At 47.7% G+C, this 16,851-nt stretch overlaps 6 protein-coding genes across 6 annotated transcripts in view; 4 read left to right on the top strand and 2 right to left on the bottom strand.

The window, feature by feature from the left end:
- Positions 1-1,169: 1,169 nt before the first annotated feature.
- On the top strand, positions 1,170-2,889 carry CNBD5750 (hypothetical protein; the record flags this gene model as incomplete). Its single annotated transcript, XM_770528.1, has 3 exons — positions 1,170-1,709; positions 1,771-2,055; positions 2,116-2,889. The coding sequence occupies 3 exons, from the start codon at positions 1,170-1,172 to the stop codon at positions 2,887-2,889; spliced, it is 1,599 nt and encodes a 532-aa protein (XP_775621.1).
- Positions 2,890-3,502: 613 nt separating this feature from the next.
- CNBD5740 (hypothetical protein) lies at positions 3,503-4,613 on the bottom strand (the record flags this gene model as incomplete). Its single annotated transcript, XM_770527.1, has 4 exons — positions 3,503-3,618; positions 3,668-4,061; positions 4,121-4,238; positions 4,294-4,613. 4 exons carry the CDS (start codon positions 4,611-4,613, stop codon positions 3,503-3,505), a joined length of 948 nt encoding a protein of 315 aa, XP_775620.1.
- A 1,080-nt stretch (positions 4,614-5,693) lies between these two features.
- On the top strand, positions 5,694-7,978 carry CNBD5730 (hypothetical protein; the record flags this gene model as incomplete). Its single annotated transcript, XM_770526.1, has 11 exons — positions 5,694-5,952; positions 6,010-6,054; positions 6,108-6,211; positions 6,266-6,425; positions 6,489-6,576; positions 6,651-6,914; positions 6,970-7,011; positions 7,080-7,253; positions 7,315-7,440; positions 7,503-7,722; positions 7,790-7,978. The coding sequence occupies 11 exons, from the start codon at positions 5,694-5,696 to the stop codon at positions 7,976-7,978; spliced, it is 1,671 nt and encodes a 556-aa protein (XP_775619.1).
- A 1,691-nt stretch (positions 7,979-9,669) lies between these two features.
- On the top strand, positions 9,670-12,138 carry CNBD5720 (hypothetical protein; the record flags this gene model as incomplete). Its single annotated transcript, XM_770525.1, has 9 exons — positions 9,670-9,714; positions 9,777-9,814; positions 9,867-10,022; positions 10,076-10,278; positions 10,339-10,683; positions 10,743-10,838; positions 10,890-11,024; positions 11,080-11,885; positions 11,947-12,138. 9 exons carry the CDS (start codon positions 9,670-9,672, stop codon positions 12,136-12,138), a joined length of 2,016 nt encoding a protein of 671 aa, XP_775618.1.
- Positions 12,139-13,203: 1,065 nt separating this feature from the next.
- Positions 13,204-15,290, bottom strand: CNBD5710 (hypothetical protein; the record flags this gene model as incomplete). Its single annotated transcript, XM_770524.1, has 5 exons — positions 13,204-13,241; positions 13,302-13,379; positions 13,439-14,190; positions 14,238-14,504; positions 14,566-15,290. The coding sequence occupies 5 exons, from the start codon at positions 15,288-15,290 to the stop codon at positions 13,204-13,206; spliced, it is 1,860 nt and encodes a 619-aa protein (XP_775617.1).
- Positions 15,291-16,732: 1,442 nt separating this feature from the next.
- Positions 16,733-16,851, top strand: part of CNBD5700 (hypothetical protein) — a gene marked incomplete at both ends in the record, with an annotated part of 975 nt that continues 856 nt past the window's right edge. The window contains one exon of the mRNA XM_770523.1: positions 16,733-16,851. This exon is cut by the window's right edge and continues 856 nt beyond it. Coding sequence (XP_775616.1) covers positions 16,733-16,851 — 119 coding nt within the window.

Genomic DNA, 16,851 nt, shown 5'->3' with positions numbered 1-16,851 from the left:
CCAATCTGCCGTTTATCCTCATGCTATCGCCGCCTGACACCCACACTTACCCTTTCTCGCACCCGCACTCATTCTATCGCCCTCCCCATCCCCGTATTCGCCAAACATACTCTTTCGGTCAACCACTCGGTCCTCCTTTACCACCGATCAACCTCAAAAGGACTTCAAGCATGAGAGACCTCCCCAAGGGGGCGACGGGCTCGCCAGACGCGGATGGTGACCGTGACCGAGAAACAGCTGAGGCTGTATCGGTACATGACCAGCAGCAACTGCCAACGCCTGTGACTGCAAACAGCTCGAGAGGGAAGAGCAGGCGAAGAAAGGATGTGTGAGTTTTATTTCATTTTTAACTGGTGAGAGAGTGTGTTTGCACGATTACGTGCGAAGGGATGGATCGTCCTTTCATGTTTCGGTTTTTAATACACTCCTCTCAGCTTCTTTAAATGAAGATTGGAAGCGATGTCAGCTGTTAAAAACGGTCTTTTACGAGATGCCGCCATGCCTGTGGGTTGACTTTTGGCGTCAGAACGGTAGTAAACTCCTGTTTTTTTGTGCGTTTGCGGTTCGTCCTCCTTTCAAAGTGTCTCATCAACCGCAATGAGTAGTGCCTTTATGATCTCTCATGCTTCTTGACACCAGAAGCGGCCAGTCGATAAGTAGCTGGCATTCCACGAACCCTTCGCAAGCGTTGCAAAGCAGATATCCTTCAGAACGCGGGGCAGCAAGTGAGACATTTACTAGCCCGATCAAAAGGTCGGATTAACGCCTTCTTACCTTCTGACACCCCCATCTCCCCGCTGCACCTCCTCTCCTTTCTCACATCACACCACCTTGCCCCCTGGCTCGGTCCATTGATCGGTATGACGAAGCCTGTTTCATCGAAATTACATTTCCACGGGCGAGGGCAACGGGGCAGGCGATGTCACTGAGCTCGAAAGGACGATATGATTTCTCGGTTGTCGAGGTTTTGTTCTTGTATAAGAGAGACTTCTCGTTGCGACCTTTTCCCTTCATTTTTATCTTCTAGGCCGGACCTCTCTTCTGTCATTGATTGGTAACCCTTTTGGCTGACAAAACTTTTCTCTTCTCTTCTCCTGTCGACCATCTTTATGGCTTCCGTTTCCACCCCCGAAAACCGAAAACACAAACTGGCTCGCATTCATACTCCTATGACACCTATCAATACAACCACTTACCTCACCCCACCGCCTACCGTCCCGCACTCTCGTCGCGTATCCATCTCCACCTCCTTACCGACCGTTTACACCCTTCCCCCTTCTCTCCCTTCCATACCTAACCCCAACGTTCGTCACCATGATCATGGTGGTCGACAATCCCACGCGGACATACTTGACTGTCACTCGACCAGACAAGAAGCGGATGATGGAGAACACAAGGATAAGCGCCGGAGATTGACGAAGTCCAAACCTTTGCCTCTTGCCGTGCCCCAAACCACTTCTCCAAACAAGGAGCCCGGTTCTGGCTCCGGTTCGGGACCGAGTACAGGTGAGAGCAGTCAGAGTCAGACGAGTAACAAAAAAGTTGGGCATCCGGCCTCATCTGCAAACGCAGCTGCGAATCCACCAGTGGGCTTTGCGGCGAGTAGAGAGGCAAGAAGGGAAGAGGGGTATGACATTTATGGGGCTGTACCGAGCCCGGTGGTGATGGGTTTTGATTTTAAAACGATCGATGGCGAACAGCTCAAAACGGTAATTCATATTTCCTTTCCTTTCTTCTCATTTTGGATTTTGGAATTGATTCGTAAAGTAGGTCCGCGATACATTATCTATCAAGGAGCAGCAGCAAGCCCTTATTGCAGCTCGACGGCGCGAAGCCGCTGGCAGTTCGGCCGTACCACCCGGTACACCAAAAGAATCTTCGAGGGAACCCTCGACGTACAAGGCTTGGAAACCGTCTGAAGCCCCGTCTTTGTCGGGCGCTGTCCTCCCTACAAGCGGTGGCGTAGGGAGAAGAAGGGAGAAGATCAAGGATAAAGTGGAGAAGATGAGTATTATGACAGGGGTTAGCGATAAAGATGTCGTTCCTGCTTCCAAGGTGAGTTTAAAACTTTGATAGCTGTTTACTGTTAGTTATTGATAACTCACAACTCCATAGAGCGCACCCCTAGACCAACGATTGATTACACAACAAGCAAACTTTGAACCACCTTCTGGCTCACAGACTGCTCTTCCACCGAAGGTTCTTCCTTCATTCTCTTCCTCGTTCCATTACCTCTCCGATCCCAGGACGGCACCGATATCGCACTCACGGACTGGTGCTGATGCTGGTGCGCCAGGGGGAGGGGAGAGGGAGCGAAGTGATGGGCACGAGTTTGCGCGACAGCAGCAGCAAGGGTATTACTGGCGGACTGAAAGTCGAGGTGGTCCCCCGATGGGCAGTGGGAGAAACTTTACTGTGCCGGGAGCTTTCCCGCCCCGTTTCGATGGACCACTTTCCCCACCACCACCTCCTCTGACTAGACCAAGCACCCAACCTCATTCCCATACCCACACCCACACCCATACCCATTCCCATACCGGCAGCCCACCTTCCTCCCCACTCCAACCTCTATCAATTCCCTCACGCGAAGCCTTCCTCCACCCGTTCAACGCGCTTTACGACTCCCTCTCGTCCTCTACGACTCTCCAGCATCACTTGTCAGACCTTGTCTCGCGTGTGTCGAACCTGCATGCGGAGCAAGGTGTGGCGGTCCAAGAGTTTAGAAATACGGCCGGCGCGGCAGAGAGGTTATTAACGAGTTTGCAGCAGAGTGCAGACAGCTTGAGGGAGATGGTACGATATGAAATAGAGAGGAAAGCGAGGGAGGATAGAAGGGAGATGGAAGAGTTGAAAGAGAGGTTGAGAAGGCTGGAGGAAAGGGAAAAGTAAAGGATAGAAATGGACTATTTACAATTTTTTTTGCGCCTTTTGGGTTACTACTGCATTGTGAATAATATAGATTAACATACTGATTGTGTACAAATAGATAATCACATATATGAATAATTGTTACTTTGCGATCATCGCATCTTTGTTCATGCGCATCAGTAGTGGCCATTGCTTCCGTTCTTCTCCCTTTTCAGCCCTATCCGCGTCGCTCCATCAAGACCGTGCTTCTTTTCTCTTGTGACAGCCGGCTCATCCAACGATTCCATATCCTCTCTTCTCCCTACAAATGAGACTTCGCATGCCATGATTCTCGCTCGGATTAATATGCTCTCCTGCATCATGTTCCGGGGAGACGGACAGCACTTCGACGATACGTGCTCTGTAGTTTATTCTTGGCATGTTTCTTGCGATAGCTGGTTGAAAGGGTGGAGCAAGAAGAGAAACGATGATCAGAAGGCAACGAACGAACGAGAGATTATTTTATTTAGTTTATTAACGCGCGTTCACCTCACGTGACTGACGCCTTGCGCATACGTTATATACACATAATCGCATCAAAATAAAACAGTACCAGTACTCCTCGTACAGGATACTATTAAAACCCCAACTGTTTTCAAACATAGCTCTTGCTGGGGACGGGAGCAAATTGGCCGAGGCTTGATCCAGCCTTGAGGAACTCGACAGGATCCTGGTGGTCTTCGACGTAACCAACACCTCCGACAGCCTTATCTGTGCGAATTCAGGTCCAATCCCTTCACGAGGCTTACGAAGTACTTACAGTAGCCAGCAATCCTCAGAATATCTTCAGGGAAGGTCCTAGCAAGCTCGAGCGGTGTGGAGAGAATCTCTTCTTGATCTTGCCTGAAATAATCTCTCTGGCCAAAGACAGCGAAAAGGGTCCTCAGAGCATCTGGATCAGACTTCTCGCATTGGTTCTCGCCTGCCCCGTGATAACAAGACCCAAGGGTGAAGAGAGCGTCCCCAGCCTCCATTTCAGCATAAGTACATTCCTCGACCTGGGGGGCACGGTCAGGACCCCAGAGGTGAGAGCCAGGGATGACAGCAGTGGCGCCGTTTTTCTTAGTACACTTGGACCCGGCGATGAGGCAGCCGACCATGGGTGTGAAAAGGGGATTGGTAGGATCGGGTCGAATTTGATAGGCGATCTGGTCCTGTTTTGAAGTCAAATGCTGAAACTTGATGGCATGAAAACGGACAGAAGAGCACCTACCCGATGAAGTGGCTGTTTCTGGGCCCCTGGAACAAGTCGAAGGGCAGCTGTCGAAGCAAGCATATAGCCGCTCTTTTGAGGAATCAATTTTTCACCAGTGTATGAAGAATACTCGTCGCTAAAACAAATTACAAGTCTCAGTAGTAGTTCATTTGAACAAGAGACAAACTCACTTGAGGAACCGTGCCATAACGCCCTGCCAAGTTGGAAGGCGTACAATCTTGGTGATAACCTGGGGAATTTTACCAAGCAAACCATAAATTCGAAGAGAGCCAGAAGGGAAAAAGTCTTCACCCAGCTCCTGGTGAGTCGACTTGGATTCGTAGTTGCCTCGTACAGCAAAATGGGGTTCGATGGAGCTCATGGCTTCTTGAAGGAGCTCGGATGAGAGGAAGTTGCGAATTATGACACCGCCATCGCGCTCGATGACTTTGTAAATTTCTTCCAGAGGGGTAGAGGCTTCGAGGTAAGTGAGAGATGCTGGCTTGGTCATTGTGTAAAGTATGATGAACTGCAGTGTCTGAAAGCTGTGCAGGTGAGCTAGATAATAAGAGGAGGCTTGTTTGCATATCCACTTCTTGATGTACATCGACTATATGTATAACGTCTAAAAGTATGCTACACTCTAGAATTAGAGTCCACTACATCCGGTGGAGAACAATTGTTCATCATGTTACTAACCTAGGAGTTCAAATTCTTTTTGAGGCCAAGGAATATACGTCAGTTGGCAATGGTATACCGTTGATGACTACTGAAGGCAGAGCCGATATAGATACCGTTCATTCCTTCGACGATACGAAATTGAACGCTTGTTCGCCTTTCGCCCTCTTTTTGCTGATGTGCGTGCCCTTCAGTCTGGAATTCAAACTTATTCTGGACGGCAGTCACTTACATTTGACCCAATTGTTGCCCTGTTTTGCTGGACGAATCGAAATATCGACAAAACGGAACGCTATCAGCTGATACTAAATAGAGGAATCCAGATACGAGAAATGGGCTCCGTTCAAGTCGCAAAATTTCCCAGAGTGGTAATTTTCGCACCACCTTTCCCAATTCGCAGTTCATGCTCTTCAATTTTCCTCGGGCCCGACACAAGTAGACAAGCCACGAGTCCAATGGAAGACCGACAACCAAGGAGCCGACAACTTAACAATCATCGATCGAAATGCAAACTTCTAGAAGCAATACCTATCTTTCTAGTACACTTATCACCTCCAATCACTCAGCCGGTAGTATTGCCGATTCGCTCTCGGTTCTCCCTCTTCCGGACTTCATTCCAACGCTGTGAATATATACATCCGGTGTCCATTTTTGAAGGGGTACAGATCGAATTCAACACTCTCACTCTTATGAGTCCGGCTTGTCCAACTCCAGGATAATCAACTACAAAGCCAGCGCTGTTATATAGGACTTCCCGGTCCGCAATGTCTCCAATCGCCTTGAAGGAGTTACAAACAACAGTTATTGGTGTCGACTATAATATACAAGCAAAATCGGAGACTGTCGCATCATCCACGCTTCTTGATTAACCCCTTCCTATCACGCTCTTGACATACATAACAGCTGAGAGAAGATGGGGTCAGACTCTCCGAAAGCCTATGAGATGGAGGACTATGATCCGAAGGTGGCGGGGTCTGTCGACCAGACAGAGATCCATATCAATGAGACGGGAGAAGGAGATATCATGAGAGCTAGGGTGCTTGACTCAGTCAATCATCGGAAACTCAATGCTCGACAGATCCAACTTTCATCCATAGCAGGAGCTATCGGTGCCGCTTTATTTGTGGCTATCGGCTCAGGTGTCACTGCGGGACCTGTTGCTCTGTTGATAGGTGAGTCAGTCCTCGGCAGATGGTTGGACTCTAGTGACGCTAATGACGAATTGACAGGCTTTATCTTTTGGGCCACAGTTGTTTACTCTATTGCTCAATGTCGTAAGCATTAGAGGTATTTGGAGTCAGAAGGCATGCTCACAGACGTGCCGTAGAACTGGAAATTGTCTCCTTATTTCCACTCGACGGATCTTTCATTCGTCTTGCTGGCCGGATGGTTGACCCGGCTTTGGGCACCATGGTCGGCTACAACCACTTTGTAAGTCTCTCCAATTTTTCCATGGTATATATTGCTGACAAAAGATCAATGCAGTTTGCTCAAACATCATTCGTCATCTTCGAAGCTACAGTAGTAAACACGCTCGTATCCTACTGGGGCTACTCCGAGTCACCCGCCATCCTCATATCGGTCTCTCTCCTTCTCTATCTGGCAATCAACGTATATCGTGCGGACCTATTCGGCGAAGCTGAATGTGAGTACTTATGATTCACTGGTTGATTGTTGCCTTCCTGGACGTATACTGATTGGATATCAGTCTGGCTTGCTCTTGGTAAGGTTCTACTCGCTATAGGCCTGATCTTGTACACATTAATCACCATGGTTGGCGGAAACCCCTTGAAAGAGTAAGCAATACACCCAAGCAACGCACCCAAACCCGTTCACCTTGTCCACTTCCGCTAATCTTTTTGCTCAAAAGCCGTTTCGGCTTTAGATACTGGAAAGACCCTGGTCCTTGGGCTGGTGACTCCCCTTCCACACGCCTCGAATCATTCATCAATGCTGTCAATACTGCTGGCTTCTGTATAGGCGGGCCCGAGTATATTTCGATGATTGCTGGTGAAGCGACCGACCCTCGGAAGACGGTACCTAGAGCTTTCAAGACGATCATGGCTCGATTGGTTGTTTTTTTTATTGGGGGTGCTCTTTGTGTGGGTATTCTTGTGCCTTATAATGATCCGACGTAAGTGCATGGCCATTAATGGAGCTATTACGACTTGAGCTGACTTTTTGCATAGACTTGTGGCAGGTGACGGCACTTATGCTGGTGGATCACCTTAGTACGCCCTCCATTCTGTCTAAATCGCTCAGCATTGTCACATTCATGATTGACATAAAGGATCTGTAGTGTGATTTCCATGAACCGACTTAAAATACCCGTCTTGCCCTCCATCGTCACGGCCGCCCTGCTAACATGTATCGTCTCCGGTGGTAACGCCTACACCTTTAACGCCTCTCGAAGCTTGCACGCTTTGGCGCTAGATGGTAAGGCTCCTGCTGTACTTCGTCGACTCAATAAAAAGTGAGTTATTCTCCTCGTGCGTCGTCTTTATCTGTTGAAAGGAGGGCTAATAGATGTCTAGGGGTGTGCCTTACCTAGCAGTCATTGTGGTGATGCTTTTCTCTTGTTTGGCCTACCTCGCTCTAGGATCCACTAGTGCGAAGGTTCTCAATTGGATCTTAAACTTTTGCACGGCTGCTACTATGCTGTACGTCGCCTCGGATCGCTCCTGTCAGTCCTAGATCACTGTGATGCTAATCATGGCTATAGCAATTGGTGTGTCATGGCATTCACCTATGTCCGCTTCTACAGCGCCATGAAAGTTCAGAACATTGATCGAAAAGAATTTCTTCCGGTCTACTCCAAATTCCAGCCTTTTGCGGGATACTGGGCACTGTGCTGGGCTTGCCTCTTCATTTGGCTCCAAGGATATTCAGTGTTTTTGAAAGGGAATTGGAATGTTGCCACATTTATTTTCAACTATGGTATCGTGAGTATACCCCACGTTAGGAGCATGTTGCTTGTACCTGTACTGACTACATTGGCTGTACTTGTAGATTGCTTTGGCTGGGGCGATCGGATTGTTTTTCAAAATATACGAACGAACGCCTTTCCATAAGAGTAAAGATGTGGATCTTCATAGTGACCTTGACTTCTTTGATGCTCTCAACCAGTACTATCAACAAAAGAAGGACGATTCGCCGCCAGCGACCGTCAAGGATAAGATCATGGCCAAGCTGTTTTAATGCGATTGAAATACGGCGGCGTGTGTGTGATGGACGTCTGAACAGTGCTACTAAAGGAAAAGTTGGGGTAGAGTAATAATATTTTGAGGATTAGCAGGTTGTACGTCAGAAAATGTTGTCGTTGACGTCTGTGTTTCTAGTTACATAACGAGTTGTAGAACTCTTGTGATCTTTATTTGCTAAATAAGCCATTGCGTGCACTTGCATGTACGCGTTAAAAATCTTCATTCTTATCCTTTTTGCTTATCAAAAGCCTTCAAGTTCTCATTTTTCCCCCCTATCTACTATCACATTTTCCCATACCTGCATACTTGGCATTTGTTGGTCTCATTTGTTTCCTCAACTCTCCCTTCCTGTTTCCTTCACTATGCTACTTCCACATCTCCCCTTCATTACCACTTTTGTGCTCCTTTTTCAGCCTTCCACTTTCCATTCTCCATTTTTCAACGGAAGGATACGGGGGAGTGCAGCTTACAAAGAAATGAAAGCAATCGGTGTTCGTTTAAAAGTCGAACGGCCAGTAGAAAGATAAGCTGCGAAAAGTGAAAGATAAGCTGCGAAAAGTGAAAGATAAAGGGAACGCGCTAGCGATCAGGCACGGTTAAAATGATTACGGGAACCAATAGAAATGAGCTAGGCCTTTATCTAATAACCGACGTCAGTGTCAGAAATTAAGTGTGATGGCGACAAAGCGACTACATCTTGCCGCCTGAGCGAATCATAATCGAGTCTAATAAAGTAGAGAAGGATACCATAATGAACCACCAAGAGCATGGATATGTAGACGGAAAGATACGCCACCATAGAACAAAGTGACAGCTAGAGAATGAAGGCATATATACTATTAGTAGACTAGACTACTACTTGCTTGAGTTTAGGTGTGATGGGCTCCTGGTTGGCAGATACACAGAGGCCGGATAAGAGGCAGAGAGCACGACAGAGAGGTGTTTCAGGGTTGGGATATTGAGAGAATCCTTCGACACTGAGCGCCAGCTCTCAATGCTGTTAGTTATACGGCCTGCGGCCAGCCTCTCGCTGGTACGCCTGAAATCTTAGAGTTGAAGGACCGGAAATTTGTCACCATTTTCTGCAGTTGAAAGGTCTGCAAATATGAAGTTTGAGACATTGTCAAAGCCAGGTGTCATCAACGACGGAGCTCTTCATGATGCCTCTATTATACTATGACTCTAAATATATGCTTCTATGATTTTTTTTCTTCTCATTCCAATTTCCTCCACCGAGAGGCACTGTGAGATCAGATTTGTGTTATTACAATTCCGGCACAGAGTTTGCTATGCACTGATAGGGGTTCCAGGCAACGGCACTCAAATACGAAAGCCGGATATCGTAAGAGAAAATGACATGATGCTTATCAGTTGATGCTGCAGGATCGACAAATCACATTCAAGCATTCTCCTTTTATTATCTCCGAGTTTTTGGCTTGCCATCTCTGGGGGAAAAGCATGAAGCAATTGCAACGCTAAAGAGATAAGAGAAGGGAAATTGGTTGGCTACCACAGCTATCCTGGTATCTTTGTTAATACCGCTTTCGGTGGGCGGATGAAGGTAAATCGTTGCTAAGTAGTATATAGCGTAAGGTGGAAGCCGATGTATCGCCCCCACTTCTCCCTATAACCTTTCAATTCCACTAGAACTTTGCCTCAACTAACTAAACCAAGGAGAGAAGGACCATGTCGTCAACAGTGTTGCCTCAAGGGGCCGGTTATGGTGTCGTTGTGAGTATCACTTGCGCTTCATACCATAGTACCCTACTTTTACTGACAACACGTGCCATTAGATTGGAATGGGTCTGTTCTTCAGTTTGCTGATGGTCGGGTAAGACTTTTCATTCAACCATGGGAAGTAAAAATTACTGACAATTCAATAGCATCGCAAAACTCCAGACACGATACACGTCTCACAAAACTTCTTCCGCTGAAGAGTTCAATTCTGCTAGCCGAAGCGTTCCTCCCGGTTTGATCGCCGCTGGCATCGTCAGTGCTTGGACATGGGCGGCTACCCTTTTACAGTCTAGTGCTACTGCGTAAGTGTACAAGTAGTTTCCGGCAGTAGTACTTTGGTGCTTACTTTGAGCAGATACAAGTTTGGCATCAGCGGACCTTGGTGGTATGCTTCCGGTGCTGCCATCCAAGTCCTTCTCTTTGCCATGATCTCCAGCAAGCTTAAGCAACACGCTCCTTTCTGCCATACCTATCTTGAAATCATCAAGGCTCGATGGGGCCGAGCTGCTCACCTTGTCTTTTTGTTCTTTGCCCTTGCGACCAACATCATCGTTTCCAGCACGTCAATTCCATCTCCTTGCGAGTCGAACTTCCACTGACTGTTGCTTTTGTTTTTAGCTATGCTGATTTTGGGGGGTTCCGCTACTGTTACCGACCTTACCGGCATGAACACTGTTGCGGCTTGTTTCCTCATTCCTCTCGGTGTCTCCATTTACGTCCTCACCGGTGGTATGCGAGCCACTTTGATCGCCGACTATTCCCATACCCTCGTCCTCTATTGCATATTGATCTCCTTCGCTCTCGTCGCCTATGCCACCTCACCCATCATCGGCTCTCCATCCAAGATGTGGGAGTTGCTCAATTATGCCGCCGAGGCCAATCCTATCTCTGGTAATGCCCAGGGCTCTTACTTGACCATGAGGTCCAAAAGTGGTCTCATCTTTGGTGTCCTTAACATCGTCGGTAAGTGAAGGCATCGGGCACATACCTTTGATTGAAGGACTGCCACTAACATGATGTAGGTAACTTTGGTACTGTCTTTAATGACCAGGCTTACTGGCAACGAGCCATCGCTTCCGATCCCAAGACTTCCGTCAAGGCCTTCTTGTGGGGTGGTAGTGAGTATATTTCTTACAAGACTCAAGCCGATCATACTGACGTATCCCTAGTCGCTTGGTTCGGTATCCCCTTGGGTATTGCCACTTCTTTGGGGCTTTCTGCTGTAGCCTTGGCCCACGGCACATCTACCCCCATCATCACTTTAACTCCCGATGAAGTCTCTGCCGGTTTGCCCGCTGTTAAGGGTATGTCGCTTTCTTCCAATAGCTTTAGAGCTTCCAGCTGATTAATCATGTCCAGCTGCGAGTGCACTCATGGGCCAGTCTGGTGCCACCGCTATGCTTATCCTCCTTTTCCTTGCCGTCACCTCTGCCTGTTCCGCTGAGCAGATTGCAGTCTCCTCCATCCTCACTTATGACATCTTTGGCACCTACATCCGTCCCAACCCCTCTGAGAAGCAAATCCTCTGGGTATCCCACGTCTGTATCTTCAGCTACGCCTTGTTCATGGGTGCGATCGCTACTGCCTTCAACTACATTGGTGTTAGCATGGGTTACCTCTACGAACTGATGGGTTGTATCATCGGAAGCGCTGTTGTCCCTATTGCCCTCTGTATCACCTGGAGGAAGTGCAATGGTACCGGTGCTTGTGTTGGAGCCGTCTTGGGCTTCTGCGCCGGTGTTGCCGGTTGGTTGGGTATCACTTCTACTCTTAACGACGGTGTCATCAACGTTACTACTACTTTCGGCGATTACGAGATGCTTACGGGTAACCTCCTGTCTATCGGTGTCGGTGGTATTATCACTGTCGCTTGGTCTTATATCCATCCTGCCAACTTTGACTGGGATATTACCCGATCCATCAACAACAAGGAGGATTTCACTCTTACCGAAAACACCGCGCCTCCTCTTGCGTATGACGATGAAAAGGAGAAGCTCGACGGTGAGGGTGAAGGGTTCCAGGGTGGTGCGGAGCCTATGAGGAACACTACCCACACCACTGTTGAGGCGCAACCTACAGATATGACTAAGGAAAACGAAGAGTTACAAAAAGCTTTCAGGTTTGCTGCCATTGCTGCTCTTTCATTAGTCGTCATTCTTATCTTTGTGAGTCACCATTTCTCTTTTCTGGCACGTCAGTGACTAAAGCTGACGTACACGAAAAAAGGTCATCCCTCTTCCCTTATTCTTCACATCACACGTCTACCCCGTCAAGGGTTTTACTGCCTGGGTCTGCATTTCTCTTATTTGGTTGTTTGTGGGTCTGGGTATGGTTGGTGTCTACCCAGCTTGGGAGGCTAGAGAGGGTTTGATGAAGGTTGGGAAGGGTATCGTGAGGGATATCACTAGACAGAATTAGAGAAAAAATAAAAAAGCATCATTTGGTTGATGTATTAGACAATTATTTGTAGAATTAATGATTGAAGACTTATCATGCAACTTTGTATTAGTATGAAGATCTCAAACAGTACGAGGAGTAGCAGTTCGCGAAAGGAGCACAAGAAGCAGTATCAATAAATGAAGAGTCGAGCAATATTCAATTGGGGTTGTAAAGGAAGAGACTTAACGAATGATGCGTGGCTGGTCCAAATGCATGTCCCTTTTTATTAATGTGGCGCTTGATCATACTAATAAAATTGTAAGAAGGATGGAGACGGATCTTCTTCTCTCGCTCCAAATTTTCATCGGCCATGTCTCTGGAGATGTTGCTCACCCCCTGTCAAAACACGCCGAGAATCTGAAGCAAAATTTCAGTTTGAGGACCCGTCTTCAGTCATGCTTATCTCTAAATGGAAAATAAGTCATCTCATCAGTATGTGCCGACAGTCCTTCCGCGCTCTATACATTGGCACACCTTCAAAAAAAAGCATCTGTTTTCATGGCGCATGAGTCAATTGACTTGCCGCGTTCCTTGCACAAAACACCACAATTGTCAATGAGATAGCACTAATCGTCAAAGCAAAAATGCATTCGGGTATACTTTCTCTAGATATGCAGGGGTATCCTAAGTTCACTTGAAATAAAAAAGGGAGATGGAAAAGACAGCGATAAAAAAATCAACTGTCAAAGCTAAGATTTTCGTGATAATCACCGCGCGACACCGTCGCATTTCAATCCACATGGACAATGAGGAGGGAAAACGTTCACTCCTAGAGAAAAAAGTCAAAAATATAGCGTCTAAGCAAGGTAAAAAGTAGATAATAAGAAGGCATGTGAAATGTCCGGTGTTTGATTGACTCTCTCGAGTTGATTGGGGGAACTGATTGATTGCTTGGGTTTCCTCCGGGTCGTAGGCATTTCGAATATATGCGTAGATGTCGTCAAATACTTCCTCGTCCTTCTCTATTCCTCCACTGCCTTCTCTCTCTAGCACCTCAACTTCCTCGTGCTCGCGTTCATATCCATACTCGAACCCCTCATCTGTTTAACACCCGGTCAACTCATTCTTTGGGAAGGTGTTACCTTTTTAAAGATATATTAGTACAAGCCATAGCATAAAGAAGAGGGGGTGCGTATACGTACCTGCCTGAGCCCAAGTCGTCAAATTCGCATTGGAGTATACCTCGGCGTGTTTGGAGATATAATCTGCAGTGGGGTAGTCTACAGCATGCCGTCAGTTTCTGGTGATAAAAAGTTCCTTAAATGTAAAGGATACTCACCATCGGGGTCACATCCGATAGAGATACTGTCCGATTGTTGATACACACGGAAGTAATCAATGCGAAGGTAGTTGGGGAAAGTGAGATGATCGAAGTCGACAGGTTGGAAGTTGAAAGAAAGACCAAGGTTGACGATCAGGGTCATAGGTTCTTCGGGAATGGTTCGTCTTCCAATACCGGCCTTTTCATTCGCAGCAAGGGCGTCCGCATACATGGTCCAACTGGTTTTGTTGTCGCTGTACCAAGTTACGTATCCATCCTCCTTATGACCGGGAGCAGAATCGTATTCCATACCAAACATGGCAAATTCGCCACCACCTCCGGGCTGGCTGTAATAGATATCTCTGGGTACACGGGTAAGAGAAGAGACAGATTGTTGGTATGTACCACCGAGGTATGTGTTCCAGTATGTCAAGTCAGTGTCGTACTGCTTGTAGTGACTTGATGAAGTGTTGTCCCATTGGTAGGAGTCGTCAAAGGGCGCGGTTTGGAATGACTGGGAGACTTCCCCTCGGTTTTCGGAAATGATGATCTGCGCTTCAATGATATCGATTTCAGGAGCCGATCGACCGACGGTAACGGCTGGACCAGGATGGTCTTCGCCCTCACACGTACATGACGGGGTACGCATACCGGGAAGTTGAGAGAGCTGACCGCCGTTGGAACCACTGGTGAGTGCGGCTTCAGGGCCTGTACCATTGAGCCAAGTTTGGTTCGCAAGAATACCGACGTCACAAGAGTTGTAAGTGTATCTGCAAGGGTCAGTCACAATCAGAAGAAGAACCTGCAGGATACTCACGGCCACATTCCTTCAGTAGAAGCACCATACCCGGGTCGTCCCAAGTTACCCATAGTCCAGACACCAGGCCAGAAACCACCAATACCGCTCGTGCCAGGCAAAGAAGCAGAGAATTCAATATAGGCATTTTTGTTGAAACAAAACTTGTTCCAAGACTGGAGCATACCAGACTTGAAGTTGAGATCGTTGATGGGTTCTTGAGTGATGGTAATGAGTAGGTTTCCATCGGCCGTAGTGATGGCAGAAGGATCGTACCATTCCAGGTCACTGGAAAGTGTTAGGTTAATACTGAAATTGATCTGAACTTAATGATGATGGACAAACTCACCCAGTTGGCCAATAATTGAAATTAACACCTGTCCAGAATGGATCATCACCCTCAAAGAATGTTCTTCCATCTTTTTCAAACTCGTCCGAAAATACCAATGTCCACTCATTCCCATCGAACCCAGTTCTTGTGTACAGGTACTCAGGTGTATCTGGGTCGATCAGACTGGGCAAGCCAGTGATAGAAGGGTATTGTCCACTGGCATTGATACCACCGAGGTTGTACCCGGATGTGTTAGACCCGCTAGAGCTATTATCGCCGTAGTAGAACGATATGATAGGGTAACCCGCGAAAAGCATTACACCGCCGCCTGCCAAAACAGCCAAAGTCAATGCGTTGGCCCATCCTCGCCAGGAACTGATATTAAACGGCGTGCTAAGATCCTTTTTCTCAGCGGCGGTAAAGGTATGCAGATGGTCGTCCATATCATCATCGTCATCTATCGGCCCCTGGGCATATGAGCCCGCAGGCAACGCACCTGCCTCGCTGACACCAGCAACGGGGCCAGGGTTGAGATGCGCTGTGGGACCAAATCTGTTGCCAGAAGAGAAACTCGCATAGGACGCGCCAGTGGGAGAATTTGCGCCGACACGGTGAGACATGCTAGACTGGTTATCGTATGAAGTAAAGGATGATTCAGAGAGACGCTGGGACATGCCAGGATTCTGGGCGGACGCGAGCAGGGGTTCACGGCCTAGAGTGGGCGATTGGCTGCCGTACTGCATTGACTTTTGATGCGTGCGGCCGCGATGTGGCTGGCGGTGGGTGGTCGCTGGGTGGGTGGCGGATGAGTCGACGTGGGTAAAAGGGAAGATAGCAGCCGGCGTGAAATACGGTATGCAAGAGATAGGAGGGAGGGAAGGAAGGAAGGAAGGAAGGAAAGAAGGAGAATGGATATAGAAGGGAAGACGAGAGGCGATGTAGAGAATGAAAGTGGAATGGGGCTCGGATAATTTCTTGCGGCTGCGCACTACATTCCATGCGGAACGCGATGAGCCAAGAGTGGAAAGCTATTTTTTACACAGCGCATTCTGGGCAATATTCCTATTTGCTCCTCGTCTCGCCGCAATTCTCTTCTGGTGCAGCTTAGTGGAGCATACTATGTACATATGCCATATACCTTACATGTGATCTGAGACGTGACTTGCCACGCAACCTTCATGCATATCCATGAAGAGAATGATGGCAGGGCCCAGAACCTAAAAAGAGCCTAGTGGAAACAGTGAGCCCAAAAAAAGATGTGATTTTTTCTTTCGCGTTTCCTGTGGTTTTTTCACCGGCTCTGCAAAAGTGTCTCTCGTTGGATATATGTCCTGCATCTATGCGATTCCTTTGGATCCTTGTTCAATATTCCTCATGAATCATATACATGCAATTATACATACTCGCAGCTGGCAACGGTGTCGCAGCAATGGGCAGCTTCAGCCTCTTGATTCTTGAAGCCAACACTCATTTCAGCCCAGTCTAGCGCTTCAGGAACCACAACCCAAACACGTCATAGCTGTGGAGAAAATTACGTAATTGGCATTGGGACAAACGCGTCGGAGGTGAAGCGAAGGATGAAGTGACGGACGAATGTCGCATGGTGATACGATGTACTCATTATGGCTGGCGAGGAACGCATAATCAATGGTAGGTGATGATGGTTACGGTACGATTTGAGCTGACATGAATGTATACAGCCATGTGGAAACATAGGTTACATATCGCGACTCGGTGCAAAGCTGTATAGACGTAGGGCGGAGAACAAAAAGCGACTGTCTGCAACGTTTCATGGCTTCTTGTTCACAGCAATGACAGTCTGCTACAGGCCAACGCCACTTCCCCTTTCTATACGGGTCCGGACTCCTAATATGTCAACAATCCCTTGTATTTCCTCTGGCGGCTTAGCATCCGCATGCGAAACATCAGAACCTGACTGACGCTCGGACCGCGGCTAAAAGAAGTGGAAGGATGGCCTTAGGGGGATGTCTTGTTTGTTTGCCGGGGTGCTTTGGCCATCGCGTCGTGAGGATACTCCCTGTGCACTTCTATCTCCATCTTTCATCCTCATCTCTTTCTCTGCGATCAGTGTTTTTACTACTCACACCAATTACTCGCGCTCTTTACGCCACGCTCTTTTACTTTTCCCTTAGATCCTAATTCGACGCATCTCCGTCCTCACACCATGTCTCACTCACACATCCATAACACTTTTGCACCCTCAACACTCACTAACCCGTTTGCTCCTGCTCCTCCTCGACCCAGAGATTCAGATAACGGCGTCATAGGAAACGTTCTCTCCGC

The sequence above is a fragment of the Cryptococcus neoformans genome, chromosome 4 (assembly GCF_000149385.1).
Source record: "Cryptococcus neoformans var. neoformans B-3501A chromosome 4, whole genome shotgun sequence".
Classification (NCBI taxonomy): Eukaryota; Fungi; Basidiomycota; class Tremellomycetes; order Tremellales; family Cryptococcaceae; genus Cryptococcus; species Cryptococcus deneoformans.
Note: the sequence above shows the minus strand (reverse complement) of the source record. Positions and strands in the feature narration are given on the sequence as shown.